This window comes from Limulus polyphemus, unplaced genomic scaffold, assembly GCF_000517525.1.
Source record: "Limulus polyphemus unplaced genomic scaffold, Limulus_polyphemus-2.1.2 Scaffold809, whole genome shotgun sequence".
NCBI lineage: Eukaryota > Metazoa > Arthropoda > Merostomata > Xiphosura > Limulidae > Limulus > Limulus polyphemus.
Window position 1 is genome coordinate 32,787 of NW_013666419.1, and position 13,126 is coordinate 45,912.

Below are 13,126 nucleotides of genomic sequence, written 5' to 3' on the forward strand. Positions count from 1 at the left end.
TTACTTTGCATGATAGACAGGCAACATGTGAAAAGAAAAAAAAAAAGGACACGAGAAAAATATTGCTTTACAAACCTTATGACTCAATAAAAAAATTGATATTATGTGTAGGAAAGCATTGTAATTATTACTGGTAATATGCCAAATTTTGTTAACGTTTGCTTACTAAGTTAAAAGTTATTGCACGAAAACTATAACAAGCACAAAATGGTTACGATGTTGGTCCCAAAGACTGAGCCCATGCTGAAAGAGTTAAGGCCCACTGAGAGCTGCTTTGCTGTAGTATGTTATTCTTACTAATATTTGCATATCAGTCTCAAAACAGATATACCTCAGGGGCCATGAAGGCTACAGTACCAAGAAGCTGTCCCTTGAACTCCCCAGCTACTGTAGTGTGTGACACAAGTTTTGCAGCTGCACCAAAATCAGCAATCCTTAGATGATGGCCAGTACTATCCACCAACAAGTTTGCACCTGCAAAATCAACCAGAATACCTATTAACCTCTGATAAAAACAAACGAACAGAAATAACTTAATACTATATAAATAGATCACAATATTCTGACAATTTCTAACCGCTTTTACAAGAAATATGGTTTAACAAGTAAGGAAAATAAATATTTGATAAAAGCTAAAATCAAAATGTCTTATTTTTAAATATTTCTTTTGTTTTTATCTCACCAAATCAATTACTCAGGTGATACTTCTGACTAGTTATTTTCATATATCAAAGTGCATGAAAAGTTAGAACCTACCTTTCAAATCTCGGTGAATAATCTGGTTGTCATGAAGGTAGGTCAGGCCTGCGAGAACCTGTCTGGTATATCGAACAATCACCTGCTCAGAAAAGGGTCCATAGGTACCCAAGAGAGATTCTACTGATCCTCCTAGTGAAATAAAATACATGGAATTAATTTCACAATCATTTATCAATAAATTATACACTTAACCAATGCATCTGTCATCTTCATTCTAATTTCCTGTTTTCTTCTTACAACTAATTGGTGTGTCTACAATAGCTTATACTACATCAAATAAATATTTATATTAACAGTGCGGTTCTTTTCCCTTTATGCTGTTAATTTGAAGTCACTAAGAACAAACAACAATACAAAATCAAATAAATATGACTGTCATGTGGAATTACTTTTGGGGGAATAAAGTGTTTTCTGGTAATTAGAAAACCATTGTATATACAACTAGAAACTTGTGTATTCAACAAACAGTTATAGAAATTGTCATTCACTATTTAACTTCTGCTTGTAAGCTGTTTACAGTTGCTGCTGATAGAATGCTATTAATTATCTCATGATTTAATACCATACTAGCAAAGGTACCTGGCAATGTTGACTCTCAAACGTACTGCTATTAATGGGAGCATGGGCCACCCCTTCCAATATTTTGAGACAAAGCATATGAAACATCTGAATAATGAAAAGATAGTTACATGCAGCATCAAATGCCACCTTTGTTTGGTGTCAACTTCACCAATTTTGCTGCTGACCCCCTCATCGCTCAATGAGATGTCATATGCAACATTAAGTCAATAAATTTGGCTGCCAAATTTGAACCATTTTTCTGATTACTCATTCATTTAAACTTAATTTTTAGAGGATCCACCCTATTTCCTTTACTAAATTTCATCAAAATTGGTTTAGACAGCTCCTCACATCAACTTGTGAGCTGGACAGACAGACAGACAAACAAGTCTGCTTTATATACATATACAGATTAAGGTCTAAAAGTTATTAAGTTATGTGTTTGATAAGTGTTTAAACAGAAATATCAGTCACTTACAAACAAGCACAAAAAAATAAAATCAATTTCTGTATGATGTTGAGGACAATATTGTTTATAAAGCTCATGCCTAATGACCTTAAGTAGATCCATCACCAAATAATTCATTTTATATACCCCAGTTCCTTTGGGAAGAAGACTAATATATGTTGTTACAGAAGAATGTTGAGGATATCATGGATGGATCACGAGACGAGTGAGGAGATACCAAGAAGAGCAGGATCATACAGAAATATGATAACAACAATTAGAATTAAACTCCAGTTCTTGGGCCACATAATGAGAAAAAACAGGCTAGAAAATTTAGCAGCAACAGAAAAAATTGAAGGGAAATGAAGTAAAGGCAGACCTAGACTGACTTTCATCAACAGTGTCAGTAAATGGATGCACACGAGTGAGAAATAAGCATTTAAAACAACAAAGGATACTAATCTGTGAAATGCCATGATCACTAACATTCTAGCCAGACATGTAACTAGGTTCTATTATTTGCAGCATAACATTTCAACAGTTTACACAAAAACCTTAAAACACAATACACTTAAAATTACTTCACTTATCATTAGTAGATATTAAATATATTCAATATTTAAACACCTAACAACAACTATGGTATAAAACCTACCAGCCATCCACTCTATAAAGACATTATAGTGCCCACTTTGTTGAGTAGCTCCCAATATTCGTAAGACGTTGGGGTGATCCAACTTAGCCATCAAGACTATTTCCTCACTGATTGCATCCATCACCTTCTCCTGTTCCTCATCCGAGTTTCTGCAGAAAGACACTTGTTTCACAGCCATTAATGTGCCAGTTCTTAAGTCCCGAGCTTGGTAGCAGCTGCTGAATGATCCTGTACCCAACAAGTGTCCTTTTCTCCAGTGTATTTGTTCTAGATATGTTCCTACATTTGCATTGTTGTCTCTCTGATCCTCCTATAAAACATACAGTGGAAAACCGTTTAAACATCATTATTCAATCCACTTTCACATCTGTAATGAGTCAATTCATAAAGTGAAATAAATACTGATGAAAATGAAAACTAAATTCATTAAGTGTTTCTTTATCAGTTATTTATAAAAGCATTTAATAATATCAAAACATACATTTGGTTGCAACTTAATAATGATATCTTCTTCAGCAAACTCTCTAAGTCCAGGAATCAAAGGCAGTGAAGATTGTGATTCAGTCCCGATCCTCGACACTACTGACATAGTTGTTTTTTTGAAAGTCACGTCTTCTTTACTCTGGTTGGATGGCTCTGTGAAACACATTAGTTTGTACAGTTCAAATAAATGCAAATATATTACATAAATGTCCAAAAAAAGTCACTAATAATGTTAGGAAAACACGTAGATTCAAAAAATCAATTCAAGACAAAAAATACAAAACCCTATAACTCAAGCACTTTTGAAAAATGGACTTTTCTTCATCAGTTTGCCTCTAATGAAAAAAATACCACCGTTCAGAAATGTTTGGGTTGTAGGATTTTGTAATTTTTGTCTTAAAAAAAACAACAGAAAAAACTGAAATGTCTGTTATTGTAACTGCAACAAAATCTTGAATATAATGAACAGTGATATAAAGGTAATTAAACAACACAAACTTACCTTTAGTTTCTGCCATTCTTTCAGGAGTTGAGTCAGTGACTTGAGAAGGGGCAGCAGTTGGAGAGAGAGGAGTACCAATTTCAGAATGGAAAGAAATTGGAGGGTAACTACATGAAGGAGTACTTCCAGAAACCAAAGGAACAGATAAGTCGATTAACTCTCCAACAGTACAGTTTGTTTCTTCTTGAAAGCACACAGAAGGCACAAATTCTGACAAAATAGTCCTATCTGGCTTAATCAAACTAGTGCTACAATTTCTACCCCCCACCTTGCATGGTATATTAGGTACAGAAATGGGAGTTCCTAACACGTGAGACTGTGAAAGATCCTTTATCTTACAATTTCCTTTCACCATTTTCAGAGGTTTAAATCTGAGAAACAGTTTATTGTTCTGGATGTGAGATGGGCTACTAGGAGCACTTCGGAACCCATATCTTGATTTTGTATCTTTCGATGTTGCAAAAATGTCACATTTTGATTCACTGACCAGTTTTTCAGCCAACAAATATCGTTCATATCTTTTTTGTGTTCCAATATTAAAACAATTATCAAATGAACTCCGACCACTTATAAATTCTGATGGTGTTCTCGCTCTATTGACTTTGTCCTTTTCAAAATCATTCCACGGAGGAATGTGATTTTGTTCAGCAATATTTTGCAGCTTCCTGGTAAGGTGATTATGTAGACTAATGTTCAGACCCGAAAGCATGTCATACACATGACAAAATACAGGTTCTACATGAACACAAAAACTGGAAGCCAGGAGAAATACCCGTTGTGCTAGTTTGTTCACAGTGGTATGAGAGTGATCCAGCTTAAAATAGAAAAAATATAGTTATATATATATATATATATCATACAGGATTATAAAACATTTAGTAATCAAGATCAACACTATAATAAAGCATAATTAACTTCTTTTTAATATGACTTATATGACTTTTTTTACCTAAACTGCTTTTGTTTTATAATCTTATTTTTACAACTATATATATATATTACATGTAGAAGAAGTCTTGTTTTACTAAAGATTACCCTTTAACTATAACACTTATTTTACTTTTATGGTTATGCTACATATACTTGCTCAATACATATTTGCTGTTAGTCACAATAATTTTATTTTCCCTGCTTTACTGATGGTTAATTGCACTTCATGAGAAAGACACCCTTCATCCTGAATTGCCCTTAGAACTACTTCCTCTATCATCAATCAGAAACATTTGATGGCTGTTATTGCATACTATGGTCCAATACCAGAAGTTCTCTTTCAATAAACCTCTACAAAAGATCGTGATAGGTCAATCTCTGAGACTGCACTTCATGACATACTTTCCTGAGACTCTCTAATGTACATGGACATTGGCTTACAAGGCCAAGTTTAAGAAGACCAAAGGTACAAAATTGCCCACTTCAAATGCAATGGTGTTGACTCGAGAAGTTTGTGGTTCAACGAGACTTCTATAATTTCATGCACAAAAATCCATTTGAAATGACATGAAGGGACATTTGGTTGAATAAGACTGTTGTGATTACATGTTTTTCCTCTTTCTCATGAAACAAACCATTGATTTCAAGATGTGGCTGAAACCTAGTGAGCTTTATCAATTTCAAATTCTTCCTTAGTATCTTCATAGCCATGGCTTTCTGAATCTGAAGGTTTTTTTTCACAACCACAGCCTTCATTTTGTGGAAAAAGGGGCAATGCTTCGGTGTGGTTTTCAGAGCTTGCTGCCTATGTCTCTGTTTCCATGATCACTGAAAGTTCTCTTCTTCAGAAAGTTACTTCTTTTGGTTCTGAATTGTTTAACATACACATTGTATAAATATGTTTCCTCAGAAAGAGCAGCGACACATTAATCCTGGCTTAAGTCCACTGTGGTGACATTGGACTATTAAATACTCAGAACTTAGTCCAGAGACAAATATGTAGATTGAAATATTCATCCAACAGATCACATCTTTCTTACACAGATGAACATTACAATCAGATGATTATAACTTGAATTGCATTCATACAGAAATTATAAATTTAATTTAAAAAATATTAATTATTCCTAACAGTCAGTATAACTTACCGCTTTTACAGCTAGTTCCACAAGACCAATGAGTCGTTCATAGTTTACTAACTTTCTTGTATTTGCACCATTTATGTCATCGGTCTTTGCATAAAGTAGGTAGAATTCTTGAGGAAACTCCTCCATAAGCCTCTTGGCAACAACTAACCTTCCAAGCAACCACTGCCAACTTGGTACACTGTGTTCTTCATCTGCTTTGGTTTTCTCCAAAATACACTTCAAAACAAATCCTACTCCACCAAGACCAGTGTGAGCTATTGATCAAATTCCAAAATCTAATAATTATATGATTCTGAAGATGAATGAATGAATGAATTAAAAACTTTACTGATATGATTTATTTACATCTAGATCAGACTACCCACAAAGAATAACACAGCACTTTAATAACAAGTGACATGGTATTAACTCTAAAATCCATCATCCTGCCCCTGTAATAATCTCAGATAACAGACTAGAAATGTGTAAATGAAAAAAAAATAGATGCTGTAAGAAGAAAGGTGAGTAAATCCTTAACTGAAAGTTCTTTCAAAAATTCTTTTTGTTTTACTAACACAAGTTTAACGAATGAAATTTATAATTTGAAGATGCTCATCTTATTAACTCTATCTCTACGGGTCAAAGGCCATTTCATTGTGTTTGTAGACTCGCATTCAAAACTTTATTAAACTATTATTTTATGAATGTATGTCAATAAGTTGTAGATTATAATTCAAATTTTAGTATTATACATTAGTTAATTTCTTAACTTAAAATCAAATAAAAAAAATCCTAAATATCAATTTTTATGTATCATGTGGGTATGTTGAAGGCAGCATTGGTTCCAATTAAATGTTTGTGACATCTAAATACAAAGTCTATAGTTTCTTACCAATTAGGAACTCAAATTATTGATATTGACAAGCTAGAATATAAAATAAGAACCTCCTATCTTTTCTATTGGCTGAGATATCACTACATTTACTGAATCAAACAGTGGCCCCACCCATCTCTGTCCATTTTTGGAAAGACTTACTTATATACACCTATTTCTGTCTATGACGTGTGAATAACCAATCCAAAGTTCAGAATGTCCCCCTCGTGGCTTTCTCAGCCTTTTTGAAGCATTAGGGTGGCAAGCTCTTCCTTTTGGTGGTAGATTCCAAGCAGTAAGGTAAGACTTTTGTGAACTCTAAATTTCATATTCTTTAGACCTAAATACAGCTTAGTTACTAAGTTTGATAAATTATAGTGGAATTCTGTGGTATTGGTATAGTAATTTATGATTTTTGCCTCACGATTGCAACTTCTATAATGTTAGTCAGACACGACTAGAAGGTCAATATAATGGAAATAATAAATATATATATTTTAGCTTAAACATTTCTGTTTTTTATTATTTGTAGTCATTCTAGAACAAAAAAACATAATTTATATTTATTTCTCAATTTTTTTATGCTGGTTACGAGGTCGGTCAAATCGACCCAACCCATACAGAGATACAGTAGTGAAAATAACAGATAAAATATAAAGTATTTTTACTAAAAAAAAACATTTGAAAATTATCTGGACGATATAAAGATTTTGCATGTGAAATTTGAAAATGTTCTGATACTTATAAATATTTTAAAGCTTAAAATCAAAATTACTTTGTATGTTGGATAGTCAACATTATGAAAGAAAAAATTTCATGAGAAAATTTTTAATTAAAAAAGAAAGACTCATTCAAACAGGTAAAGATGATTATCAACAGTACTGAACAACCAGTCTAGAAATACTTGTTGTTCAAACAGGTAAAGATGATTATCAACAGTACTGACAACCACTCTTAGATATTTGTTGTTCAAATGGTAAAGATGATTATCTGTATCTATAAACCTATCTGTATTATTACAAACATGGTTAACTGCATTATCATATACTGCACAATGATGTTTAACAATTAAGACTTCTATAAAACAAATATCTATGGACTCCCTTAAAATTATCAATCCGGATTATAATTTACAAAGTCCATATCAGTAAGCATGGAGATAAAATCAATGTATTCATACCCTATCTACTGTAATCATGAAACACAAACCTCAATAAAAATCATTAAAGCTATTTTGTTAGAAAGCCAGTGATGATGATGATAACCAAATAACTGACTATACATATATATTATTATGTAAGCCAGTTTATGATACACAGAAAAACAGAGAGGATAAAAAAAAAAAGATAATCAGATAACCAAAGCACTTAAGAAGGCAGACCTCCTAACTTTACAGGCAAGTTGGGATTGAGCTGGAAGTATAAAGTATGAAAGCTGAAGAAACTAAGAAAATAGTGGAGAAGGGAGACTATTGCTAGAAAATATATAAAACCAGGGAATTAAAAAATAAATATAATAAAGAATTAAATCAGACAATGTTTTTATGTGACAACAGAAGATTTGACATCCTCTACAGATTTTTTGGGGAGTTTGTCTGACATAGTGATTGTATTAATGTTTTTATCCTGTACAAGATAAATGCAATGTGTTGTACAGGTAATCATCCTATAAGTTGAGAGAAATATGTTTGTTTGTCCTCTAACTACTCCTTGGCTCTTGGATTTGAATCTGTCTAACAGAAAGAACTATAATGCTTCTAAAAACAAGGGATATCTTGGTCAAGAAGAACAGATCATTTTACAGTGGCTGTGTTTCACTTATAAATTCTATAAATATATCATTTGTTAGTACTGATGTATTTTAGGACATTATTGACTAATGTTTTATTAGTTTATTTTTATAACATCTGTTGTATTTTATTTTAATTTTTAGTCAGTACAAATTTCCTAATACGAGATATTTTACTTCATATGGATGAGTAACAGGTTATGTAATGGAGATACTGCAGTCTGTCTTCCAGTACAAGTGGAAAGAAGATATCATTAAGGTTTATTTGTAGGGTGAAATAAAATTGGCAGTTTTGTAGGAAGAATTATAATGTAAAATGAAGCCCGGCATGGGGCTTCCAAATGTATCTAATGTCTTTGGTGTAATGTTTCCAGGTATGTGGTTTCATGATGCCTTTCATAATTACCCACAAAGATGCTGGCAAATTTAGGAATCACTTTAATAATATCCAGGACACTTATCGTAATATGAGTGTAATATTTATTGATGAATACAAAGTTATTTAAGGATAAAAAGTGATAGGCTAGATCAGTGATTCCCAACCTTTTCACTACCAAGGACCCCTTTTATTATTATTTTTTCCCCATCGACCATGTATTTTTGAAAGATTCCGTCCACCCAACAAATTGTTTTTATTAACTAATAATTAACTTGTTTTCCCATTTTTCACTATCAAATAAAAGACATATATAACTGAGTGTGCAATTAAAAAACAGCAGTATTAAAAACTTGCTTGTTTAATGAAATGGTTGGGAACCACTGGGCTAGATGATTTACTTTGTTTTGGATTCACCTGGATTTAAAGTAACATTCAGAATTTCTAATTTTTTACAGTTTGAATTAGTATTGAAAAAACAAATATTCATAATACAAAGACTATTAGAAAGCAGAGATCCTTTATCATTAATTTAACCAATAATGTTTATAAAATGTGTTTTATCTATCACACAAAAATGGACATATATTTTATCTGCTGGTCTAAAAGAACAGATATCTTTACAATGGCCATGTTTCTCTCATACATTCTATATAGAACAACTGTGTTTTAGTTTCTGTATTTTAAATAACAGATAAAATCTACCTACTCCATGTGTCAAGTTTGAAAGGTGTTTAGGTCAACTTGAATATTTTATAGTAGTAGTAGAGGCATGTAATTGATGATTTGAGCTAACTAGGTTGTAGGGTCATTAGTCAATATTTCGAAAGTTATTGTAGAGTATAGTATAGGTGTAGAGTAGCTAGGGCACGATGGACCATATGTGACTGGTCAACTCCAGTCCAAAACCAAGCAGCATCGGGAATAGAACTTCCAACCCATGGTACGAGGAGGGTCCACACTGTCTTCACCTCAAGTTAAGAAGAACAGAAGCATATACTGTACAAACTAATCTATGATACATGTACATTTGTGCAAATCCACAACCAACCACACATTCTGAAACCGGACATCCGAATGATGGCAAAATTAAATGTGCCAATGTGGCAAGTCACATCAACTTCAATCAGACTGGCACCCCACTGTGCATCATCAGCCTTAGGCAGTGAAAACACCCTGTGGTGAAGTGCAAGAGGAAGAACCATCACCCTGATCACTGCAAAGAAGCCAGAGCACAACGCCACCCTCCAGGTCGCACTGCACGGAAGTGGATTACCTCTAGATATATATAACAACTGCACCCTCTGGAAAGAACTGCACAGAAGCTAGGTGTAACATCAACCTCCGGGATCCACTGCACGGAGGTGAAAATCCTGTGGCAAATTAAGCGAGGAAGAGGAAACACAACCAACACATGTGAGGATTTATATTGATTGGTCCAGCTCTAATTTAAAACTATTCACTGGGAACCAACATCCATGAGGAATCCCAATCAAAAAGGTGGACTGCAATGTGATGGACCTACTCCAAATCAACACCATCCTCTGGATAGGACTGCACAGAAGTTGGAACTTAACAACACCTTACGGGTCCCACCACACGGAAGTAATTGTATCTAGAAAATAAAACAATTTCACCCTCCAGATAGAACTGCACAGAAGCTGGGCACAGCATCAACCTCCAGGAACTACTGCATGGAGGTGGAGTGCATGATTGGATGGAAGCGAACACATTCAAGACGCCTCCTCCATAGTCCACCACCTGTAAAGTGGCATGGACTTCCATACTCCACTAGAAGAAAAGGGAGGGTAAAATGTGGTGGAAAGTCTGGAGGAATGCCAACATCCAAGACAGTGACCATGAAAACCCTATTTTGAAAAGCAAGCTGCCCCTGATTTATTCAATAAAAGAGACAGCAGGGATGGGACGCTATCCCCTTCTGCTTTACCCATGTAAGTCCATTGGTTAGTACAATCTGGAACAGGGATATTAATGAAAAAATTATATCATGAGGAAAAGCCTACTAATGATCTTGTGGAACACCCCATCTCAACAGTGTGCATTATAGGCCATGGTATACATCATGCCTGTACAGTGCAGATTTGATATAGAAGAAGTATACTTGATCAGGCAATGCTCACCACTTAGCAGGATCTGAATCCTAAATGGGACATGCCCATGGAGAGGAAAATATATATAGATATAGAAAAGATAAATTACCTGGTCATGGCCGCACCAAACTTTGAATGATGGCAATAGTCAGAAGGCAGAACTCTGACGAGGAAGAAACAGCTACCCAATGAAGATAGTGAGAGATGGACGTATGAGGTGGAAGCCACATTCCTGACTGAATAGTTTCCTCCAATGGACGTGAGACTCCAGGAAAAAGGTAAAGTGTCCAATTGCAGAGTCCACACATAAATCTAAAGATTCAGGAAATCTCCAAAAACAAACAAGTAGAGGAAATGAGCCATCTGGAAGTCACAAAATGAGATGGTAGTTGATCGCGTGAAAAAAACAGAGTCATTCCCAATAATATCCCAACAGCAGTAAAACCACTTGTGAATGGATAGGGCCTGAAAAGGACAATAGCACCAATGAGGAGTAAGGAGGAAAATGGTATTCCCAAGAAACCCCTCAGGGGATCGATGGAGTGCCTCAGAAAAAAGATGTATGTTGAACAAGTACTGTAGGAGAGCTGTAAAGGAATGAAGAAGGTGGGGAAAATGGATAGAATTAACATGGACAACCCCCCACATGAGTAAAAGTGACTAACTGCTGGAAACTGAGAAAAAATTGAGTAGATTTTGAAAAACCAAAGCAGAAAGATCAGAAGTCCATGGAGGATGAGGCATGCTAACACCAGCACTCAACTGAGAAACAAAATGCTCAGCATGAGCCCTGATGTCAGGGGATGGAAAACAAAGGACTCTAATGATGAGTATCATATTAAAAAAGAAACAGGATCTTATAAAATCTGTGAAAATGGAACACATGAGAGGTACATCCAAAAAAAACCAGAGTTAAGCGTAGTAGATTTCGTAGGAGATGCATGGGAAGGCACGGCATAGGTAGGAAGGAAGAACAAAAACTGTCAAAATCCTCCTTATCATGAACAGGTTCAGAAAATCCAAGATGAACTCAAACATTGTTGGGAGAAAAAGAACACCTCATATAACAATCAATTTCCCGACAAATGAAACATACTCAGTAAGACCCCCACACAAGACCGAAAGCTGGTAATGGCAACTGAAGTAGCGGTAATAATAGAGGTTGCAAAACACAAGGTTAAAGATTGGGTGAGTGACATGCATTGTGAAAACTCACAAAGAGAAACTAAGTTTTTAAGAGAATTTATGAGGTTTGCCAAGTGCTGTTGGCAAGAAAAAAAATTAAAATCTGTGCAATACTGCTGATTTCTGTATTAAGGAGTCTTCTGTTTGAATCAATGGCCAAGATGGAAATAACTGGACTCATTTGATCTTAAAGAAGATGGAGTGGTATGTTCAATTATTTGTATCAAAATACACAACAGTATTAGATAATATGTACATGTAAAATAAATATATAAAACACAGTAGCAATTGTACAAGTTACAATTTTTGTACTCATTTTTTATGCAATATGTAATACAGCACTAATGCTATATGAACACAGGTTACTGCTACGACCTTTATTTTGTAAGAAATGAGAATGTTGATATTAACATTTTACAGACAAATAAAAGAACAACTTCTTTACGTACATATTCTTTCCCATTTCATTTCATATTAAAATCAAAAAGATCAGTCAAAACAACTAATGAATTCCTAGCTAGTATTGAGTGACCTTGAATGAAATAAGGTGCCACAACTGTTTTTACCTGGGTAAGAAGTGTGTGTTCCAACAGCCAGGGCTCCAGCTTGACCATGTGCAAGTTCTAGAAGAGCAGCTATACTCAGCTGACAGGTTCTCCTGTTAAGAAGTCCTTCATTAGACATACTAAACGAGTTATAAAACAAACATTTTAAGATAAAAAAAAAATCTTATCACAAGCAATTAAAATAAAACATTACCAAAAAAACAACCTACACAACTATAATTAGACTGTGTACTAAACCAGTCATACCTATTTCCATCTGCACACTTCAACAAAATGGTTCGAACAATAGGTTGAACCTGCTCCTGAAGGTGTAATACACATTCTTCAGCTTTACAAGGGCAACAAGCTAGTAACGCTCGAAGACATCGCTGAGAATTAGAAAATACAAACAAGAATTATAAAACATGACTGGAGTAGGAATGAACGAAATTCTCACATAATCTAGAATATAAGACAAAACTGTCTTGTTTAAAACTCGAAAGAAAAAAACTGGTAATGTTACAAATTTGTTTTCTCACATTTCTTATATAAACTTGAAACATTACCAAACTAATAATGAATTCTTGAATATTTAAATTAATCATCTATTATATGTGACAAAAAAATCACAAACACTTGGCTAATCTTAAATTAGATGTCATTTTCTTGTATACATGCATAAGCAATGGCAAGTGAAAGATAATTAAATATACAATTATGTATGCTTAACACTTTCACTATGGGTATCTTTTTCAGCATATATCATGAGGTTTTGGTGAGTT

General features: G+C 34.2%; 1 protein-coding gene across 2 annotated transcripts in view; it reads right to left on the reverse strand.

Moving 5' to 3' along the window:
• Positions 1 to 13,126, reverse strand: part of LOC106460647 (mitogen-activated protein kinase kinase kinase 1-like) — a 59,760-nt gene that overhangs the window by 5,209 nt on the left and 41,425 nt on the right. For both annotated transcript variants that reach the window (XM_013920375.2, XM_022387418.1), the window contains exons 12-19: positions 12,612 to 12,733; positions 12,366 to 12,457; positions 5,487 to 5,740; positions 3,409 to 4,222; positions 2,905 to 3,059; positions 2,424 to 2,733; positions 757 to 888; positions 332 to 474 (exon numbers count right to left, since the gene is read on the reverse strand). In XM_013920375.2, the coding sequence (XP_013775829.1) occupies positions 332 to 474; positions 757 to 888; positions 2,424 to 2,733; positions 2,905 to 3,059; positions 3,409 to 4,222; positions 5,487 to 5,740; positions 12,366 to 12,457; positions 12,612 to 12,733 (2,022 nt within the window). The remainder of the gene's footprint in view (positions 1 to 331; positions 475 to 756; positions 889 to 2,423; positions 2,734 to 2,904; positions 3,060 to 3,408; positions 4,223 to 5,486; positions 5,741 to 12,365; positions 12,458 to 12,611; positions 12,734 to 13,126) is intronic.